Source organism: Phalaenopsis equestris, unplaced genomic scaffold (assembly GCF_001263595.1).
Source record: "Phalaenopsis equestris unplaced genomic scaffold, ASM126359v1 Scaffold000417, whole genome shotgun sequence".
In the NCBI taxonomy this organism is placed as follows: Eukaryota; Viridiplantae; Streptophyta; class Magnoliopsida; order Asparagales; family Orchidaceae; genus Phalaenopsis; species Phalaenopsis equestris.
In genome coordinates, this window is record NW_018164858.1 from 176,660 (window position 1) to 200,356 (window position 23,697).

The 23,697-nt window shown below is 36.8% G+C and overlaps 1 protein-coding gene across 3 annotated transcripts in view; it reads right to left on the reverse strand.

The window, feature by feature from the left end:
• Positions 1–23,697, reverse strand: part of LOC110027146 (probable anion transporter 6, chloroplastic) — a 141,725-nt gene that overhangs the window by 65,964 nt on the left and 52,064 nt on the right. For all 3 annotated transcript variants that reach the window (XR_002294305.1, XR_002294304.1, XM_020728457.1), the window contains exons 3-7: positions 16,100–16,196; positions 14,856–14,908; positions 7,021–7,095; positions 5,336–5,416; positions 5,078–5,124 (exon numbers count right to left, since the gene is read on the reverse strand). Coding sequence is in view for 1 of the 3 variants with exons in the window: in XM_020728457.1 (XP_020584116.1) it covers positions 5,078–5,124; positions 5,336–5,416; positions 7,021–7,095; positions 14,856–14,908; positions 16,100–16,196 (353 nt within the window). In the remaining 2 variants the exon portion in view is untranslated. The remainder of the gene's footprint in view (positions 1–5,077; positions 5,125–5,335; positions 5,417–7,020; positions 7,096–14,855; positions 14,909–16,099; positions 16,197–23,697) is intronic.

Here is a 23,697-nt window from a genome sequence, read left to right on the forward strand (position 1 = left end):
TATATATATATATATATATACACAACAATCATATAAGCACGGTCTAAACTTATACTACTAAGGATATATTAATATGAATAACATTTTATTTTTGTGCAGAATTACATTATTGTTCCCAGTTAGTATCATAAGAGGTGAACTTCATTATAATCAGCATGCATATGCAAGAAGTCTATTTAGCACACATCATTGAATTTAATATACTCTATGTTGTTCACCTCATTTTTGAGTGAGGTCTTCACTTATCTCTTTAGAGCCTAGGATCTAGCCTTAGGTTTTCTTTGTTTGACCCTCGTAGAGGACTAGTACAGGATCCACACCATTTTGAAAATTCAAGCCACCTCGTCACTCCTTTGAGTCTCGCATGGGCGGCCTCGAATATTCGGCATTTCGCTGAGTTGATTAGAACCGACACATGAAACTCAAGTCGAGTTCCTACAATAATAGAAGCATCCCCTAGGTAAACCATTTGTGACTCGAGCACCCGCTAACGCTGCATTTTGCGCACACATCACACCGCGCACGATTTTGACTTAAATTGATTCGTCCATCGGCGAACTCGTCCGGACGACCCCGGATGACGAAACAGACCACACGTATGCGTCTGGGACATCAACTTTAGCTAGGAAGGACACCCATATTATTATAATTTTGCGTGCGAGCGATTAGCACGAATATCAATGCACGTTTTTTTTAATTAGCGGTGCGTGGGCTCAGGCTTAACCCAGGTTCAACTCGGGTTCGATGCGGGCAAAACTCGAGCTGAACACGGGCTCATCACCCTGGCTCAAATATTTTCAAAATTCAAATTTTAAATTTTAAATTTTAAATTGATCATTTAATCTCACATTAATTAGGTTAAATTGAAACTTAATATTTCTCTAATGAGGATTCCCTCGCATGAAAAGTGTTTAATTTGGCGCCTAATGCCTGTAACGGATACTGGCGTTTATAATAATTCGTTCGATCCCGCTCCTTTGATTAATTCAGCTTCCCAGCTCGCCTTCTGGCTATTCGACCTCCCCTGCTCCCTTCTCCTGTCGCGCCTGCTCCTTCGCTCAATCTCGCTCTCCCTCTGCGCTCGATAGCTCACCTCTCCCGCTCGCCCTCCTTCTCGCGCCTGCTTCCTAGCCCGACAGATTCAACTCCTCCGCTCGATCCCGCTCTCCTCTCACTCAACTGAATAGCCCCGCTCACCTGCTCGCCTCCCCCCTTGCGCCGAGGAATCCCGTTCAGCTCCTCTCCGCCTCTCCCGCGCAAGACTCACCTGCTCTTTTGCCTGGTTCGTCGCACACGCCCTAGTCGAATCCTTGCCTCCACAGAGAACTTGGAACCCAGTTAAAATAAATTCTATTTAATCTTTATATTAAATAGGAGAGTTTGTCGGTCACACATAAAAGGTTCACAGACTAAACGAATGTCACAAAATCTCCTAGTTTGCAGGATTGGGTCTATCATTGGGATATACACTATCTTTCGGGAGTGTATAGTATTCACGGTATCGAACATGATTATGCAAACTATCAGACGAATGAGATTTATTTAGTCTCATTTTTTAAAAATTAAAACACACTGCTTTCAAAATCCAAACTATATACATATTATTTTAAATTAAATTTCAAAACTATTTTCAAAATCAATCAAAAAGTTGACCGACATATGTATTATTAACTAATGTGTAATAGTAAGTATTGTCATAAATACATAAAATTCATGATGATGTGACTAATAAAGATAAGAGCATATAAAACAAGATAAAATTATAAAAATGAATTTACCTTGGCTGAGAAGAAACAAAATTGCTAGAAAAATATAGCGTTGACCCGATAGTCTTTGTTGAAACCAAGACGAATATTTCATGTTCGACCTTTTTGGTATGATGAAAGGAGGTGCAATAGGGATCTCAGTCAATCTACCCCTCATTCAAATGCTACCATAGAATAAAAAAAGTAAGAGTAATCACCTCCATGCTTTCCACCTTTTTATTCCCTAAGTCATAACTCCTATTTAATATCTATAATATAAAAATATTCACATTACAAATTATGCTAATTAATTATTATTAGTTATTATTTTCATATTACATCGTTTTAATTAAGATTATAATCCTTCCATTTTAAGTTGCATTAAATCATTAACATTATGACTTTATGTAGTTAAGAATTAAATTTCTTTTTCATTATTTAATTATGCTTTGTAACCTTAATTAATTTGTTTCAATTCAATTAGCAATTAAAATTCCTTAAATTTAATTAGTAATCTTATAACTTTTGTTAAAATATATCATTTAATTACTAATTTGTCACGACCAAATCTGGGGCTTGGAATTAAATAAGGCGAGAACGGACTGTCTAAAAGGTGAATTAAATTTTTTATATTAACTCACAATTTAACAGATTAAAGAGCCACTCAAAATTAAATTATAACGATATAATTTATAATTACCTCGTTAATGGTTGTTCGTATCTTCTATAAACGTTTTATCTTCTCTCACTCATCTTTTAATAATTTAATTAAACTTTAAAAATTAGTTAAGACAATTGCGAGTTGAACGAGTCAATAAACACTCATACTTCGAAACTACAAAATAATACAAGGAAAAGAAATAACAATATGCATGTCAGTTAAGCTTCTTTATAAATCAATATAAACATTTGACGTATTATTATCATTATCATATCAATCTCAATTCATAGATATACAGTCGTCACATGAGGCACCGTCTAAAAATTTGTGTCACTTAAAGTGCTTCAATATCAATATTCTTTTTCATTTAAGTGCACGGTAGTTTCCCCGCCAGTATCAACAACAGGTAGTCCATCATAGTCAAGTATACACATACAAGCATGTTATAAATCATTTCATTATATTCTCAATATCAACCAATATCTTTATTTTATAACATGCATTAGTAATACATAAGTATAATAATGCAAATCATTCACATTCATTTCTAGATGATCAAATTGAATAATAAGCTACAATAATCAAATTCTAGTTGCAGTAATAAGATATCTTGACTAATGCAAGTGATTTAGAAGAATTGCAACTTTATTACCATAATTTTAAAATAGAAGTACTCACATCGATGACGCTTAATTAGACAAAATTTTACTCTGACATCGACTCTTATAAAGCTAAAACCTAACATAAATATGATATAAAAATTTGATTTATTTATTATCTTAAATAAACTATTAATTTTTTATTATTTTATTATCTTTATTTTTCTATTTAATAAATATAGTTTAAAATATCTTAGTTTAAAATATCTTATTATTATTATTATTATTATTTAAATAAAGTTATCCTTACCTCTTCCAAACCCTCAGGCCAACTCGACCCGCACGCTCCGCCTGCCCTTCCTCCTCTTGACAGCGCATCTCTTCCCCTCTTCCTTCGACATAAAGCACTAAACATTTGCGGCTAACTCTTCGGCTCCCTCAACTCGCGAGCTTAACTCATTGATTTCTCCTATCGACGCAATGCTTCTTCCTTCTTCCCGAGCTCGTCGACATAACCTCTTCCTTCGCACAGCTTTGAGGGCACAGCTCAATGCTGAAATTGATGTGATCATTTTGAACGCTCTGTGGCTTCTTCGGTAAGAAGACACACTACTCCTTCCTCTTCCTTCACTCCTTGATCGCACACCCTAGAGCACCCGCATCTCGTGTCAATTTAAAGGACGAATGCATATGTTCGGTTCTATCGTTTCTTCTCTCCCCTCTTCGACTTCCCAAACTTTCATTTCCTATTCTTCAGTTCTTCGATCGCCAAACTGTTCGCTTCGTCTTCTCTCCTATTCAACAGTCGATTCATCTTTCCCGGGTAACGGTGCGCTACATAATTGCTTTTATTATTATTATTTTTTTTAATTTTAAATAAAAGCCCTACATAAATGTGTTATAGGTGAAAAACAACTACAATGTACTATTTATTTAAAATATCACCCTTCAATCAGCTTTCTTCGAAACGAAAACAAATGGTTTGGCTTCGTCATCACGCAAGTGAAAGTTTGTGTGTTTCCTTAGTTACTCGCTCATGTACCAATTCGCACCACACAAGTACATTATCTTTTTATGTGTCTCTTGATCACAATTATTCTCGCGCCAAATCCTAGCTTTTGCATAGCTTTCTTCCGGCTGAACCTGTTTGGCTCTAAAAGTCTTTATTTTCCCTTTTCATCTTTGATTGCACGATTCGGATCACATGAGCAACCGCTCATTTCACCACTGCTCCAAGTAGCTTCATCACCTTCGAAAGAGATGTGTACAAGACTCTCAGTGACTCACACGCTCTCAGCCAGAATTAGCATCACCCTCATCTTGCTCTCGGTCGTTGTTCTAACCTGGTTTTTCCGCTTACTTCCTGGCATGCAACTATGGCCAGTCATCGTTGATCTCGTATGTGCCCTAGCTCCCCATGTCTTCAATCTCTTCTTATAAGAGCTCGAATAATACTCTTCAACATGTAACGTTTCCACTACAAAAGAATAAAGTCGAGTGTCGCAATATTATAGATTACTACCACTAGCATTAGAGTAGTGCCCATGCCCACAAATTTAGGATAATCATTCCAATACGATACATTCCTATAAAAATTCACATATAAAAAAAATCAGCAACATTCAATTAACCAATAATTAGTAGCAAATAAATGTTTTTATGCATACAATATAAATAAAATTAAATAAGAATGTTTGATATCAAAATATTGCTTTGTAAGAAAGGTTTTTGTTCTTAGTACACTACTTGATATAAACTTTAAATTGTTTAAGTGTGGGGGCTATAATATTTACTTATTTCTTTCCAGAAGTTGTGTGGCACAGTAGGAAATTTTATTTCTTAACACTATTGCTGCTTTTTCAACAACTGCACTTAAAATTTCGATTTTGCAAAATTTTGAGGAAAAAAAATAAATTGTAATAGCAATGAAAATTGTAATGTAGATTTCAAAATTTCTTAACAAAGAAGATTAAGGTTCAAAATTATGAATATTAAGTAAGACAAGCATGAGATTGCTGTACTCTGCATGTTACAAATGTTAAATCCAACTGGAACATAGAAAATTTACTTACCATCAGGTGGTGTCTGAGCCTCTTTAACAAAATGGAAAGCCAAACACCTTGATTGACAATGCAAGTACTTCAGAAAAAGAAACGACAAAGTTTTGCTCTCAACAATTTAATTTTTGCAAGTTTTTCGAACCACATACAATTTACAGAAGATACAACGGGTCCATTGAATTGAAGATATAACATTTTAATAAAACATCGGAGTAAAAGAATTGCTATATAAGAGCTAATATATAATACAAAGTGTTATATTTTACTCACCAAATTATTCCAAGAATGCCAAATATATAAAATACAGATTCCCAACCACACATTTGAATAATTGGAGGGGCAAAGAGAAGCCTGCCAAAAATGTCAGTCATGAACTGGACAAGCGGAGAACTTTTTCTATTGCAAAAATTCGGACATTCGGCAACATTAAATATTTTAAGCATAAATAATGTGGTGAAAATGCATCAATCAGGGAATCAAGCATAGAAATTAAAATTTTTGCTCCCATATCCAAAAAATGCAGACAAATGAAACTCTAACCATACTAGAAGTTACAATCATCAGGCATTACAGCAACCAAGACATCTAAAATTAGCACAGCAACCAAGACATTTAAAATTGGGTGGGATGGAGTTCAAGTATTTTTGCAACCAAAAGCAATACTAAACCAGTTGAGTGAATTTGGGCATTCATGACACATACATATACAATATATTAGAGTTGAATATTCTCTTTTTCATATATTATAAAAACATAAATGACCATGATAGTGCATCCTTAGTCCTGCTTTATAATGAATAAAGCAACTCATTCTCCATACCACCATTTTTTTATAGAAGGTTACTAGTTTCACACTTGGTTTAGGACCTGATTGAGACGGCGACCTGCATTATGGCGTGGCACACAAAGTCACAAATGCCCGAAAATGTTTGCACAGGTGCAGGCAACCTGCCCTAGAAAAGTGGTGGTCGTAGCCACAGATTGGCAAGATGGTGGGAACAGAAGGCCTACCCCTGCCCCTCAACCAAAGGAACCCTTAGTATATACTTGTCCATTTTTGCTGTAGCACTAATAGATAGCAGGACATTGCTTTATAAAATATTCAACTTTTACAGTAAAACAGTTGAATTCTTCAGAATCATATATCATATCACTGTCGGACTATCAGTTTTACTCAAGCTGGCAAATTACGCCCCAACAGCAAGATCTTCAATACCAAAGCTCTACAACGGTTGGCAAGCCTGGCCCCAATAGCTGCTCTTATCCTATTCAAATCTTCAACTATCCTCCTTCATTGTAAATAAGAACTCCACTTAAAACAAACTAGCAAACTAGCATATACGTTGGCCATTAGTTTCGTTCATGGATCAAAATATTTAAATGAGTGGCCTGTCTGTAACAGCACTTAAATGAACAACTCAGAACCAAAATCTTCAAAGCAATATGCTTTATTCATAGTTAAAGGCTCGAATTCCTACTGTTTCATATTCTTTGTTGTGACCAGAAAAATGCTGCTTCTCTAAAGAATGACAGTAGTTCGGATGAAAGAACTGAACATGGACATTTCAACAATATTAACTCATTTAAAACCTCTGAGCAATGCATATATTTTTTTCCTTAAAATTTACTAAAGTTGCTCCTATTTCCATCCCAACAAACTAAGAAATCAACAAACATATAAACAAATTCGTTTTTATGTCTTGAAAATTTCTCCAAACCCAACATCTTCCAATGTACCTTACCAAGCCAGATCAGAAGCTAAGTCTGAGGTATATACATGCAAAATGCGGAGCAATACTAAGCATAATGCACTAACATATTGAAGTAAACAATAAACTGCAAAAATGGCATGAATAATACCGCATGTTATAATAATTCAAGATAAAGTAACTCGTGGGACGATATAATGCAATAATAATGTGCTTCAGTAAGAGGGCCATGTATTATACACGTACCCCAAAATGCTTCCTGCACTCAAGCCTCCAAAAACAAATGCAACTGCTCTGGAGCGTTCTGGTAACGGGATGGATCTGTGCAAGTCAATTAACTATGTAACTTTCAAAATAAATATAACTATGCATGGAAAGAAATAAAAAAAATAAAAAAAAGATGCATGAAAAAACAAATGCAACATACATGAAACCATGGAAAAAGCTCAGCCAACACTCATTTAGAAATTTTGGAAAACATTTCTTTCCCATAGAAATAGCAACTGTGCCCAATCAATAGCAAATCCAACCCAATCAAACAGAGAGGCAACCGACTTGATCGGATAGGGCAGTTATCCAGCTTTGGTATTTAGAGTACTATTTGTTATGGTAAACTAATAGGGTTCGGTGTGGCCCCTTGTATACCAATATCCAAAACCATATATATATCTATATATATTTTTAAAAAAGTGAAAAACATTGATAAATTTTAGTGGGTGGGTACAAAGGACCCACTCACAAGGTATACAAACACACAAAAAAGGTCCAAAAGTACAAGTATAACCCAAAAGAAAAATAACCCCCAAAGCTTTAATACCCACCACCTGTAGAGCATGCAATAAGGCCATCATAAAAAAGGTCATTCATGATGGGAGAGTTTTCCTCTCCCCCTCCCACGGGTTCTAAGAAAGGAGTCCAGGCAACAAACCGTAATCTGGGCATCCACACGAGATGATCAAACTGTCATCTTGTGAGCATTGAAGGTGAGGCATTCCTTTTTCTTCCTCCAATAGGTTTTCGGAACCTATCAATCATCTTCCAAATTTTGTCCCTCATCTTCCGCACCTTCATCCTGGCATTCCTCTAGAGCATGAGTATCTTCTTGAACAGTAATAAATGGTTTCAACTCGATTGGGTGATCATTTGTTACAACCAAGTGAGAGGAAATAAGATTCTCAATAGGCTTGCTTATAGATGGGTTCCCAACAGGTTCACTGGGAGCAATAGCAGTTTGTGTAGAAATAGATTTAGCGTTAGGGGTGGTGGCAGCAATCAACTCATCAGATTCGTTAACAATAGTATCAGAAGGTTCAAAGAAAATGGCAGGACCTAAAGTTGCCTCGTTGATAGCACTGGAAAAAATAACATGTTTAGGGATAGACGGCTCATTTGCATGTTGTTCAGCCATAGGATTATTTGTATCCAGATGTAATGAAAAATTGGGTTTCAACTTTGGGTGCAATCTGAAGCATTTATCATGTGTGTGACCAAACATCTTACAATGATTACAAAAATAAGGTCTTTGTTCCATAATGGTTTGTTGCCAGTAGCCATTATGAGAAGTGTCAAGCCAAATTTATTCTACATTTGAAAGTGTGATATCTCTCTCTACTAAAATCCTTGCAGCAGAAGACCTTGACAAATTAAAGATAGAAATATCTAACTTCATTGGTTTTCCTAGAATAGCACAAATAGAATATAGAACTTGATGGTTGAAGAAATGAAGCTTGAGTCCAGGTAATTTGTACCATATGGGCACAATGGGAGGTTCTTGACTTGGATCAAAGTCAGAAGACCATTTAAGCAATTTCATATGGTTGTCCTCAATTAAGATGTATTTCATAGAGAATATTCTGGCATAAACTTCTTCTTTACTCAGTTGTGCCATAACATGTCTCCCATAAAAAAGACCCACCTTCCAGCCCCAAATAGTTTGAAATCTTCAAAAGTTTCCAGATAGATTCCATCTTAGAGTGACCCAGTTGGAACAGTCCAATCAGGGTAAATTTATAATTTTCAGTAATTGTTAAAACTTTAGTGGCAAAAAAAATTATTGTTGGTTTGCCCCCCTTCTTTCCTGTTTTTCTAAAGAAGTTACAATCTCCCTGCCCCGCAAATAAATCATGGTACTTTTGAGGAAAAACCAAAGTATCTCCAAGCTGGAATGGATCACTGCCTTTACCAACCACAGCAGCATAAGGGGTCTGCCCACGTTTGGAGTCGGTTCAATCACAAAAGAAAAGGAGAGAGTTGTGTCGTGCGTAAGAGGAGGAGGTGCGATGACGTGCCAGCGTGTGGTGGAAGAAAAATTCGGCGGATAAAAGAAGAAATCGAGGCATTCAATTCATTCAAGAGGAGAAACAGCGGCAGCGACGAGAAAATCAACCGTCACGGAAATAGGAATGAAGCTGATTGTTAGAGGGAGGCCGGTTGGAGAAGTGGGACTCGATCGACGATTTGAGCCGTAGGAGACAACCAATCACGAACAATGCAAATGACGAAGCTGACGAAGAAGCATAAAGCAGCCGAAGAGGTCGGCCTAAGAGACGAAATCGATGAAGCCGAAGGAGGTAGATGATTCAAAGAAGAAGATGAAGGAAATCGCCATCAGGCGAAACCCTAGCAGAGCCTCTTGCGATAAACATATTAATATATATATATATATATAAAGCCCAATGACTAATACATTAAATAAAAAATAGTGTACAGATAGATTTTGTGTGAGATCCCAAAAATAACACCCAGCCCACACAAAAATCACCATATCAAATGGTTTCAAAAAACAGAAAATACAGCTAATACATAAGAGATCTAAGAAAATAAAAACTAAAAAGTGTAAAAAGTGTCAAAATAGGAGTATCAGGTAGCAGGAGAGCGACCTGATTTTGTCTTGCCTCTGCCTCTAATTCTAGGGAAAAAGCCAGCTAATAAATTGGTCAGATGAGTGTCATTGCTAGTAGTAACTAACGTATCATCCAATAGATTCCCTAGCTCGAGTCGTCCTCCATTCTTCTTCTTCCTCGTGTAGAATCTTCCTCGTATAGACCTGTTATTCCTCATCCGAGGATTGGCTCACCTGATCAGCAGAATTGTCTGAAGTGTGCAGAATGTGTAGGTTGTTGAACATTAGAGGCAACTTCAACTAATTTTCTTTCAGGTCGAAAAAGCACTCTCGTGTGTCTTGGCATGTCAGTGGGACTTCTTCAATAACGGTAAGTGGTATCAGCACATTTAGATCTGTACCTGTAGTAAGGTGTTCTTCATCTGGAACTACGATATTGGAAAGAGGATCGGATTGCACATTCTCATCAAAGATGGTAGATGGCTGATCTTTAGCGATATTCGATATTAGATGAGGATGCAAGCGATTGCAAATATTAGAACTGTGGTCAAATATACTACAATGTGAGCTATAAGAAGGATGTGGTTCTATTTCAACATTTTGTCAATACCCGTTGTGAATAGTGTTAATCCATATCTCATCTTGAGTTGGTTGAGTGATATCTCTCTCAATTAATAACAAGCCACAGAATGTCTGGTGACAGCAAGGGTGACAGCAGGCGTAAGACTATCCACCTTGAGAGGCTTACCGTAAGCAGTTGTTAAAGAGTAGAGGATTTGCATGTTGAACAGATGTAATTTTAACCACGGAAACTTTATCCAAACTAGAATGATATGAAACTCCGCTTTTGGATCAAAACTGACAGTCCACTTCAGAATTTTCATAAAACGATTGTCGATCTTGATAGCTTTTCGAGAGAAAATGCGATTGTAATCGGCATCGTTAAATAGCTGAATAAGTATGTGTCGACCGTCAAGTAGGCCAATGTGTCAACTGCCCAACAGTTTCATAGCATCAAACTTCTTCCTAATGATCTTCAATTTTGGATGACCATAAAGGAATTTCCCCACAAGGGCAAAACGCCAAGAGGACGCTAGAGTACTGGTTTCCTCCTCTGTGAAAATAAGTGCAGACTTTCCTTTTTTTTTCCAAGTTTTTTAATAAAATTATGATCACCTCCACCTTCAAGAGCCTCGTGGAACGATTGTGAAACATTGCAAGATTTACCGATAGCAATACCAAGCTCTGAACCTGGATAAGCATGAGCAATGAGAAAAAATGGGCAAGTCGCCGGCAAGGGCATTTGCATAGGAACAGTGCATCGAGGCCATCTCCCTGACAAGATGGTCACATTCATGAGAGAAACAGTTTGGCGGGCTGCAAAGAAGCGAGCAAAGAGGGCATTGTCGGGTGAGGAGACAGTCGCGATGTCGTCGGCTATGGGAGACGAAACAGCCGCGAAGTCGTCGGCTACGGGAGACGAGATAGACGCGATGTCGTCGGCTACTCGGCTATGGAATCAGGCGATGACAGCAGTATCGATCCTGGTCGACAATGGAGACGACTTGGAGCACTCGACTTCAACAGGAGAGACAGGGAGTTGCAGCTACGTGAACGTCGTCGTGGGAGATGCCGAAGAGAAGTGATTAAGCCGATAGAATCACCGTTTTGTCGTCTCCGTCGTCTCTGCTAAGGCAACCATGGTCACGAGCCAAACTCGAGTCGAGCTCGACTTCAAGCCCATTAAACTGTACAAGAAGAGCTCGAGTAAGTTGTGGCTCGAGCTCAATTCAACTCGTCTGCACCACTTGAATATTTAGCTCGAGCTCGAGCTAAATATTCAAGCTCGACTTCAAGCCCTTTTCTAACTGTGCGAGTAGAGCTCGAGTATGTTATGGCTCGAGCACGACTCAACTCGTCTGCATCCCTATGAGTATTTATACTTTTAAGTTATAGTAGCTTTTATTTCTTCTAAACCAATTTCATTTTATTGTTATTGAAACCTAATTACATCATTTTACTATGATTCAATGTTCTTTAAGAAGTTGGTCATATCATTATGACAAATATATATTTTAGAAATACTAATAGTATGTATTATTTAAAGGTCTAACTAAATGAAAAGAGCATAGAAATTATATGATTTGCATAGACTGGTTGTATATGCATGTTCGACAACGATAGAGTTCACTCCTTTATGATACTAACAAGAAAATGTTATAATATATGTGCATATAAATGAAAAATGATATTCATATTAATATACCTTCATTGGTACAATTTTAAACGGTGTTCTTAAGGTGGTTGTACAGATATACATTGATATAAACATATTATTGATAAAGTAGTACACACTGAATGTTATAAATATTGTGATTGATTATATTCTTAAATTATCAAATGTTTTTATATTGATTTATTAAAATTTTAACTCACATGCATATTATTTCATTTTCGTTATATTATTGTGATTTAAAACTATGCGTACTCACAAGCATTTTTAGCTCATCATTGTTCTAAATTAACAATAAAGAATTAATCATTTCATTAAAATATAAGTAATAATAGAAGAAATATTTACAGAAGACGTAGATAATAAAAAATGATGTAAATTTAACCGTATTACCTTAATTTAATTTTTTTAATGATTTTTTCATTTCAATTGGATTATAAAATGTTAGTTATACAACGATAACAAAGCTCTAATCCCACTATGTGGGTCGGCTACATGAATCCTTTTTCTCCGTTGCGTCCTATTCAGTGTCATATTCTCATTTAGTTCTAATAAATTAATATCATTTTTATAGAATAAACCCAAGTCTTCCTAGCTCTACCTCTGCCTTTCTTAACATAAATCGAATCTAAAATATCTACTCTCCTAATCGGATCATCAGATGGTCAACGCTTAATATGACCAAACCATCTAAGGCAACTTCTCTAATTTTGTCCGTTACGGGAGTTACACCAACCCTATCACGGATATATTCATTTCGCATTTTATCTCTAAGTGTAAAGCCACTCAGCCACCTAATCATTCTCATCGCGGCAACTCTTAACTTAGTATTATGCTTCTCTTTTAAAGGCCAACATTTAGCGCCATAGAGCATTACAGGTCTCGCCACCGTATTATAAATCAGTCTAAGCGACTTTTCTATCACATAAAAGGCCCGAAGCATTAAGCACATAAAAGGCCCGAAGCATTCCTCCACTTCAACCAACCAACTTGAATTCTACTATTAACATCCCCATCTATATCACCATCGCTTTGAACAACCGACCCGAGATATCTAAATCCTTCACACCTTTTAATAGTTTGATCACCCAAAGTGACACTTCTGTCGATAGAGCTGCTACTACTAAAATTACATTCCATGTATTCACCATGTATTCAGTTTTAGTTGCAATTTTATATTTACTCGAATGAACACCTTTAGACTCTAATGTAAACCTCCATAATTCAAGTTTTTCCTAGGCTCTTTCTCTTTCTCGTTTTATCCACGAGAAGGATATTATTAGCAAAAATCATACACCAAGGTAGATCCTCCTGTAAATGTCTAGCAAGAGCATCTATAACTAAAGCAACAGGATATGGGCTTAAAGCTAATCCCTGATATATTCCAGCAGAAATAAAAAATATTTTGTCAATCCTCCTGTTCGAACACAAGTAACTGCTCTAGTATACATATTTTTAATGACTTGAATACAAGTCATATCAAAACCTTTCTTCTCAAGAACTCTCAAAAGGATATCTATTGGAACCTTAGCGTAAGCTTTTTCTAAATCAATAAAAATAAAATGTAGATTCACTTTATTATCTCTGAACTTGAACTTCTCCATCAAACGTCTCAATAAATGTATAGCTTCCATAGTAAACTTGTCCGGCATAAATCCAAATTGATTATGAGAAATCTTTGTAATATGTCTTAATCTATGTTCAATTACTCTCTCCCATAATTTTAAAGTATAACACATCAACTTAATTCCTCTCTAATTTGCACACTCTAGTGCATCCCCTTTATTCTTAAAAACGGGGACCAAAATACTCTTCCTCCACTCATGTGGCATCTTTTTAGTTTTTAAAATAATATTAAAGAGTTTAGTAAGCCAAGAAACTCCCAAATCTCCTAAACATTTTCATACTTCAATTGGGATATCATCAGGTCTTACAGACTTTCCACCCTTTGTTTTCTTTAAAGCCTCCTCAACTTCTTTTTTACTAATGCGACGGTAAAAATGAAATGTTTTCTTATTATTAATTATATTAAGATCACTAAGTTTGATCGTATTTTCAGAAACTTCATTAAAAAGTTTATAAAAATAACTCACCCACCTATGTTGAATATCTTTTTCTAAGAAAAGCACTTTTTGATTTTCATCTTTAATATACTTTACTTAAGTTAAATCTTTACGGTAAAAATGAGTTAAATTGTTAGTCATAGAAAACAAAAAATAAAAAAATAATAAAAACTTAACTAATACTATCCAATCGTCCATACCTGCCTTGGTTATTTCCAAACATGAAAATAACTTGTGTAGCTTTCCAGCAGAAGAATCAGGGAAAAAGCTACAGCATTTTGCTTCATTGAAAAATATTGCGTGGCATTTTTAAATGAAGCATGAAGGCAAATCCCTTGGACTGCCAACAATGTTATGTTTAAAATTTAATGACTAATCCTTTTATCCTACAAATCCAAGTTTTTAATACCTAGCAGACAAAAATGGCAATCTTGTCAAATATTAATACCTTTTTTTCCGGATAAGTGCACATCTAATTCGGTATAGAAACACATTTTTTATCAGTAAAAATTATACAAGCTGAGACGAATGTTGATCAGTAGGCTGCTGGAATCCTTGTCATGAGATTGTTGCAGACATAAGATAAGCAGTTCTGCCTGTACTATCTATGGTTCTTAGGCTAATTCACCATCTGAAATCTTTCATTTATAAACTTTTTATTATCATATTGAGAGAAAATAAAACAGTTTCGCTTTCAGAAAAAAATAAGAGAACTTAGTTAAGCAGATACAAACCATCTACAGCACAAGTAGCCTGGGGTAAATCTACAATAAAGAAGTTTCATGATTTACGCTCTGAAGTAGAATACATTTAATGGAAAAAAACAAATTAAAGCACCTCAGAGAAATGGTTAGTTACGATGAACAAAGATCTTTAAATGTGGGTGACAAATGTTTAAGATATTTTCTTGCATTAGAATAAAATAAGTGTATGAATAACTTGCCTGGCAATTATGTCAGTTGCTGCTGAAGGGGAAACACCTTCTCCAATCCCAACCTGAATATTTCAAAATGCAGAGCTAATGCAAGGTTATAATCTGAACGCCTAAAGCTATGATAGATGAGGACGAAAGCAGTGATGATGTCCTGGTAACAGGAGAAACTTTTGGTGGGAAACAAAAAAGAATTTTGTACAAAAAGCCATCATAATAAAGACTACATATGTCTGATCAACTATGTTATTTAATAGTTAACGATTGACAGAGTAAGGAGCAGTTTGCTACTGGTATATCATCCAAGGTTAAAGATCTACTTATTATTCTGCTTTAAGAAGAACATGTCTTGAAAATCGAGAGAGTAACTATGTCTAAGGAATCAAGCAAGAAGCTCAAGTCTTAAAATATTACTTTCAATCAAGAGAGGAAAAAACAGGTATTAAAATTGTGCATAATTCAATTCATCATTATAGTTTCCAAAGTTTTTTTAGCATATTATAAACGCACAGTAAGGAGCAGTTTGCTACAGGTATACCATCCAAACAAGGTCAAATAATTACTTATTATTCTGCTTTAAGGAGAACATGTCCTGGAATCGATAAAGTAACAATTTCTAAGGAATCATGCAAGAAGCTCTCAAGTTTTACACTATTACTTTTAATCGAGAGAAGGAAAAACAGGTATTAAAATTGTACATAATTCAATTCTTCAATAGGACACAATGGAGAAAAAGAATTCATGTAGCCGACCCCACTTAGTGCAATAAAGGCTTGTTCTTGTTGTAGTATATTATTAATGACAATTTTCGAAGTTAAGATAAATAAGATGCGGTTAACACAATTGACCCTGTGCTGTTAAATTTTAGGATAAAATCAATAAATAAGATGCAGTTGCAAGAATATACATTAAGAACTATATTGTTTGTAACATCATCTGCAATACTGCTGTATTGCCACAACCAGTACAAAAGATTGCAGGTAACCAAGTTCAAAATTTGCACCCATCCATAACTCTTTGATTTTGAATACCGTTAAATAAAGAAAGAAACTTAGAACAGATCAGGGTAATCATCTGCTTAAATTTTATATTAAAAAAATTTCAAACAAAATAATAAAGCCAGAAAAGATAGCTAACTGGAAAACAGAATATCAACGAAATACAATCAGCTTGTACACTTAAGGAATTTTAAAACAGCTAAATCTCAAGTAAAATAGAAAATTTTTTAAATAACTTTTACGTATATTTTGGCGTACCAAAATTCTAGATAGCACCAAACCAGGTATAACTGCTGAATTAGGAACAAGTATTGTGGCCAGAGACCATGACAACACTCCAATTTCAAGGACTTTCCTGTATCAAAATCTAGCTGTTTAGAGAAGAGAATATTTGAAAAGACAAACTAAGTTGAAGAAATTGCACTAGCATATTCATGAAAGCAGAAGTTTTTATTCAACAACTGCTAAGATTTTAAACCTTTTAATTATGTCAAAATGTGAAAATGAAATTTGTCACTAATTGGGTAAACAAATATTGAAGCAAAGGAGATAGACATGAAGACACCGGTCATAGAGGAAAAAATAATATTGTGGATGCCCGCCTTCATAAAAATTCATAGAAAAAACCGATTATAAATTCTGGTTTCTAATCTGGCTGCCCTCAAGTGAAATGATGCAATGGAAAGATCTGCAACCATGTCTCTATTGCCATATGACATCTAGTCCAAAGATTCTGCCATGCAGGATTAATATGTTATTCTCTCTTCATGGATAGACATGTAGTCCAAAGATTCTGCCATGCAGGATTAATATGTTAAAATATTCTCTCTTCATGGATAGACATGTATGTACTTATCCTAAAACCATCTAGGGTATCGAGTGAAAATGTATTTGATGCGAGGTTGATAGGAACGCGGAGCTCGGGGAAAAAGGTGGAACCGGCCGATCGGGCTTGGGGGAATGGCTGAACCGGCCATTGGGTTCAGCCAGGAGTAATCCGATCCAGCAGAAGGCTGGACCGGCCCGTCTTCCGCTTTCAAGTGGCAGGAAGTACTGCCAAAGCCTCCCCTATTTCCCTGTCTGCCGCTTTTTCCTCCTTGCTTTCTGGTTGCCACCAAAAAGGGGAAGCATCCCCTTCCTATTTCATCTATTAGCCATTTCATGTGTATTTTTGCTTGCTTGAGATTAGCTTTCGATTAATTTCATATTTCAGAATTCTGTCAGGACAACTACCGACGTCCGTTTTCGACTTCGAGGGTTGTATCCAAGGGATTAGGTGGTACTCCTACTATATCTCTCTCCCAAGAAGGTCATATTCTTCATCTTATCCTCTTCCACATCCTCTCCCGCCGCTCCCAGTAGTTGTATCTCACTGCAGTCGGATACCACATCTCTATGTTTGTTGTTTTCTGCCACCTCCAGCCTCCCACCCGCCTCTCACTTCCTTCCAGCATTGCTGCCGACCGCCACCATCCTTCCTCTTGCCTCCCTGCTACTGTCGGCTCTCAGTCCCACCTTCCAAAGTTGTCGGCCAGGCCTTTCCAACCCTCCCACTGCACCCGCAACTGCCAACCAACCCCTCCACCTACTATCCGGCCACCACATAGCACAGCCGTCCTCACCTTAGGGTGTTGTTTGTGGTGTTTGTCATTCATTTCCTATGTTATGTTGTTGTTTTATTAGTTCAAGTGTCGCTATTGTAATCTTTTTTGAATTTCAGCAATAATATTTCTATTTATATTATAATTTGGGTTAACTCCGGTATTAGCATTGGTACCCTTTAGAACTAGTTCAGCCAAAGCTAACAAACATTGAGAGTCATGAACCATCAAGAATAGCATTAAAGATCAACAAATTAAAAGTTACCAAATATATTTACAAATGGTAGGATGTTTGAGCATAAGTGCCTATGCCCAGAGTTCAAATTGACAACAAAATAGATGTAATCTATTTGGTGCTAATAACTTGCAGCAACAAAAGGCATCCACAAAAGAGAGCATTAAATCCTTAACTTTTAATGCTAGTTGTGTATGTTCTTACACTAGATATCAAGAAAGTATCAAGGCTATAAAAGTCTTGCGAAATAAAATACAACAGTAAATGCCACAAAAAACGGCTATTTTTTCATACTGCAATTAACCCAAACCATAATAGAACAACAAATATTATTACAATATTATTACTTGCACACTTGAAAGGAAAAATACAATAACACGACACAAGTAAATATCACTAAAGTATATCCCAAAGGGGTGGAGGTTGGCTAAGTGGATCGAGATGACTGGCGGGGGTGGCAGCAGCAAGGGATGTTAGTGGCAGTGAGGGGGAGGTATGTAAATGCAGAGATAGCAAGTAGGGTTATTATCCTAGATGGTGAAAGCAATTATTTGGGGAAGATAGCAGTGGAACAATAAGAAAGGGATGTTCCCGGGCTATCCTGGGCGGCAGAACACAGTGGGAGCCTGGAACAGCAGGAAGAAGGTGCAGTTTGGACGGTAGCAATGTTGACAAAAAGGGGGGCATTGCAGAAAACAACAATACAGTGTTGTTGCAAGCGACTACATCAAGGTACGGTGGCAGGGAGGGATAGAGACGGATGTGGAAGGGAATTGAACAAAAATAATTATCATCTCAGGAGAGAGATATAGCCGGAGCACCAACCAATCCCTTGGGTACAACCCTCAAAGAAGAAAACGGATATTGACATTTGTTCTGAGAAGAATTTGAAACTTGGATGTAATCAAAAACTAATCCTAAGCAACCTAAGCCACATATATATAATAGTTAATAGATAAAATAGGAAGGGGAAGCCCTCTCCTTTGGGCAGCAACCAGAAAAAGAAGGGAAGAGGCTAGCCACAAGCTGAGAAGGAAAGGGCGCATGCGGGTGACAAATCCCGCAAGAATAAGGTTGGCAAGTCAAGCCCCTATCCTGGCTGGTTTAGCCGGCCAGCCAGTAAGACGGTTCAGCCAGCCTCCCATGCCTCGTGTCCCGCCTCCAGAATCCCGCATCACCTGTGTCCTGCCTTCCAGTCCCTGCATCCCAGCATCATTGATTATCTAACTGAGGCACAAAAGAGCAGACTCAAGCAAGTATTTAACAAGAATATTACGGCATGCGGTGGGAAAACAAACAAAACGGACATATTACACAAGATATTTTATGAACTTAGACGATGCTATGTTATGTGTCATGATCTAACCCAATTCTTGAGAGAAATTACAAAGTATTTCTAGGATGTTACCCATAAGTAAAGCACTATAACTTAACCTAATTGTCCTAGAATTAGGCAAAGGATGGCAAGGTATTGATACGAGTAAATTAACATGATTTCATTGCATTTTTTTTCTACATTTTTATCTCTATTTATCACAAATGTAAGCTTATAGAAGGTTATTTTGGTGTTTTGTAGCTTAAGTGGCTCAAACACGCATTTCAGAGCGAGAAATGATATCTTCAAGAGGCTAGCCCAGCATAACCACGCCCAAAAGCGAGGTAATTATGTCGTCTGCTCTATATGAAAGAGGTAGTTATGCCAAATTTTAGCATGTCTATGCCCTGACGCTTTTTCGACCAAGTAGAGTAGCTCGAGTTCTGGCATAATTACATAGCCACATCTTCTCTACATGGAATGAGCTCCTTTGCGTCTCAGAGGATCGTGGGTGGCTGGAGGCTGAATTTCGAGAGAGCTTTGTAGAGTATTAGAGTAGGGCTTTCTCTTCCTTGCTTGAGGGAGAAAGCTCAAATGGTTGGTTTTCTCTTCTTTCCCCTCTTGGTAGTTATTTTCTTTGAGAGAGTTTGTATGAGAGGGAAATTCACTGCTTTAGAGAAGAGATAATATTGATTGTAAGTCGTTTTTACATTGTAAGGCTACTTGCATCGTTGATTTCAATGGATTGTCTTCTGCTGTTTTATTTCTTCATGAGTTGCTAAATCTTCTTTGTGCCTTTACGATATAAGGATAGTGATTTTTTTGTAGTTTTCTCGTATGTTTTCCACTTAACAGTTTCTGAGCTTTTCATGTATCCAAGTTGTTAGTTCAACTTCTAATCTTCGTTTACTCTTGATCTGGCCAATTAAAATATTAACATATGTCGTGAACTATGATTTATGTCTGTCGCGTAGTGAGACAATTAGGTTAACCACAAAAATTTGGTGGAATAGGCATATTTTAGTTACAATTTTGCAACCTAGATAGAAGATTGGAAGAATCCTGGCAAGCGTCATAGGGTCAAGCAAACTTAACTTTTTCGATTTCCGATTCTTCTTCTGACCTATAAGCATGAGCTTAAGGAACATTGGGAAAACATAAGAAAATTATTAAATCACACCACACCCGAGTCACAAAACTACAAGCCTCATCCCTCTTGAAGAGCATTAAGAGCTTTTGTTATCTGCTTTACAAGATCTCAATTTTGTTTTTGTTTAAAGTTTAGAATTTAGGATTTGACTTCAAAAAATTGTGATCACACTGAGCTAGGTATCTGGACATAGTAAACTAGAGATTTTTTTGTTTAATAATTATTAGCTCTTTCCTCGTGGAATCAATACGTCGACTCTAATATTGCATATTACTTGATATGTATACTTGAGTGATTAATCGACTTACCTCACAATATTTTTCAACAATTAAATTTTTTATTTCGTCGTCAGGAATAGGCGTAAAGAATTATTCTAAATTTAGGAGAACTTTAGTTGAACAACTTAGAATCTAAGATTGGTCATTTTTGTTCTTCGTTTATTTTCTTTTTTGTTGTTTTTGGTGTTGCACTTGCAAATTTGCATTGATAGTTTGCTTGTAAGTGTTGAAAAAGCTGAAAAAAACTAAAAAAATTATCAAAGCCAAAAGGCCAAAAAAAAATTCTATTTTTCTTTTATTTTGCATGTGTTGTTTGTTGTGCGTGTTTGCATGTTCACGGACTTATTTGGGTCATTGTGATTGTGTGTGTTTTGTTTAGAGTCTGTCGAGTCTGCATTTAGAATCACTTGTTCATTTGTCTTAGTGTATGCATAGGATTGCTGAAGTTAACCTTGCACCTTTTAACCGTGAAATTGATCGGAATTTTACACGCCTTAGGAGAGCACATTCACAGTCTGATACAACCATAGAAATGGCTAACCCTTGTGACCATATCATGAAACCACTTAATGATTATGTCAACCCATCTATTAAGAAAATCTACATAACTATCAACTACCCAACTGTAGATTTCAACACTTTTGAGCTGAGACCAGCCATTATCCAAATTGTGCGGAATAGCTAGTTTGAGGAATTACCTACTGAGAGCCCAAATCTTCATTTAGCCAATCTCTTTGAGCTCTGTCACATTGCGATATAACGGTGTCCCCAGCGATTTTAGATTTAGGTTGTTCTCATTCTCTTTAAGGGACAAAGTCAAGGTGTGGTTAAACTCCCTTGCCCTAGGTTCTATAACCACTTGGACTGACCTTGCCCAAAAATTTTTGGTAAAATACTTTCCTCCATCTAAAACTATCAAGCTTAGCAATGATATCACTTCATTCACCCAACTAAATGTAGAGTCGATTTATGAGGCTTGAGTGAAGTTTGATGAATTGCTTAAGAGGTGCTGACATCATGTCTTCCCCGACTGGCTGATTATAGTAGAGTTGAGAATACTTTGTGGTCCCCGACGTGCTGACATCATGTCTTCCCCGACTGGCTGATTATCCAAATATTTTACAAAGGGTCGGTAGGCTCCCTGACGTTCATTATAGACCCTGAAACTAGGGGATCATAGATGTTCAAACCTTTTGAGGAAATTTATGAGTTGATAAAGGTGAAAATAACTAATAATTTTTAATAGTCTTCTGAGAGAGTGACACCACAAAAAATTGACAATGTCCATGACACAGATGTTCTAGCTATCTTAACCGCCCAAGTAGTTGTTATTTCTAGGAAGTTAGATACTCTTGGGGTGAATTCCGCGCACGAATCTCCATCAAGTGAAGGGATGATATATGGATCAGTGGTACTTCCTAGCATGACAACCTTAGAGGTTGTAAATGTCATAGGAAACCAAAACAATAACCCTTATTCCAACACCTACACCCCTGGCTGGAGAAACCATCCAAATTTAAACAAAGCAACAACCAAGCCATAGGAAACCATCAGTGGTGGAACCCTCAAGCTAATCATGTAGATAGTTGGAATACCCAAGGACCATCCCCGGAAACCATCTTACCCATCAAGATTCCAAGGCAATCCCCAGAAATTGCAAAATAAGTCAGCTTTGGAGGAGTTAATGATACAAATGGGTACCCAATTACAAAGCCAAGTTAGATTCTTTCAAAATATTGAAAATTAATTAGGACAGCAAATAAATCTTATAAGCAATAGACCACGAGGGACGCTTCCCAGCAATACTAAAGTTAGCCCAAAGGGCCAAAACTCCAAGCAATGTAAGGCCATGAGTGAGAGAGGTGGAGGGGGATAAGTACCACAAGAGGGAGAATGTGAATGTCGAGCCAGACCTAGGAAAACCTACCTCACCCTTTAAGACAAGACATAAGAAACCACCACCACCTTTCCCTCAAATACTCCAGAAACCTTAGGAAAGACCAAGAGATGTCGCATGTTTTAGAAATTGTTATGTGGGCCTTGTGAAAGATGTCTTGGATAGACCTTATCTCAAAGCCCTAGAGCAGATACATAGTTATGTGGGGTTTGTGAAAGATGTCTTGGATAACAAGGTTAAGTTAGGAGCCAACAAAACAGTTGCTTTGACAGAGGACTGCAACGTCATTCTGCAGAGAAAATTGTCCACCAAACTGAAGGACCTAAGAAGCTTTACCATCCATTGTTTCATAGGAAAGAAACTTTTGGGGGCAAATAATGTGTTATGTAGGAGCTAGCATAAATCTCATGTCATTGTCCATTTTCAAATGATTAGGACTAAAAGATATCTAGCCCACCGCCCTGACTCTTGAGTTAGCAGACCGATCATTGACCTTCTCGAATGGGATCATAGAAGAGTTATTGGTTAAGGTGAATAGATTTATATTCTCAACTGACTTTGTGGTCCTCGACAGAAGGATAAAAAGAAACCATTGATTCATGGACGACCAATCCAAGCCACAAGAGAGGCAATGATTGATGTTCAGAATAAAAAATTGAATATGAGGGTAAATGATCAGAAGATTACATTTGATGTGTTAGAATCAATAAAGTTTTCCCAAGCCTCTAAAATTGATCCTAGCCCTAGGCCAGAAATGGTGGCAAGGGTGGATGAAAGTCGATCTTTTGAACCAAGAGAATTAAAGCCTAAAGAGCTATCCATTGTGGATAAATTTAATTGGAAGATGATTCAGTAATGAACCCCTAGGATGAGAAGGGAGAGAGTGAAGCTGATAGACTCATTCATAGAGAGGACCAACTTAACAGGATGTGAGCTCCTTCGAGAGCAAAGAAGAGGTGAATTTGAAGGAGGATATTCCGATGCGCTCCCCACAACGTCGGAATAGCCTAGAGTCAGATTGAAATTGGATATTTGTGTTTTCACCATGCATCTTCCAAAATGGGCACCTTTCTCTACCACTTCCACTATTTCATGCATAACCTCCTTCCTCATCACAATGGCCCCAAGAATGAAGGGTAGGAGGGATACGAGCTTCAACAAGAGGAAGTTTGTATCCTTCGCCGCAACGCAATGCTTTCTACCATCATTGCTAGAAAAAAGCTCATTCCGAAGAGAGCTTTCCAAGTCCCAGGGGGTAGGGTAGAGAGCGAGCTTACCTAAATTCAAAAGTCATCTTATGTTAATAAAGTTTTCAAAATTTTGATAATTGTGGGAATTATTATTTTTTTATCTTGTAATTTGGGAAAGTGAAGTGGGTTT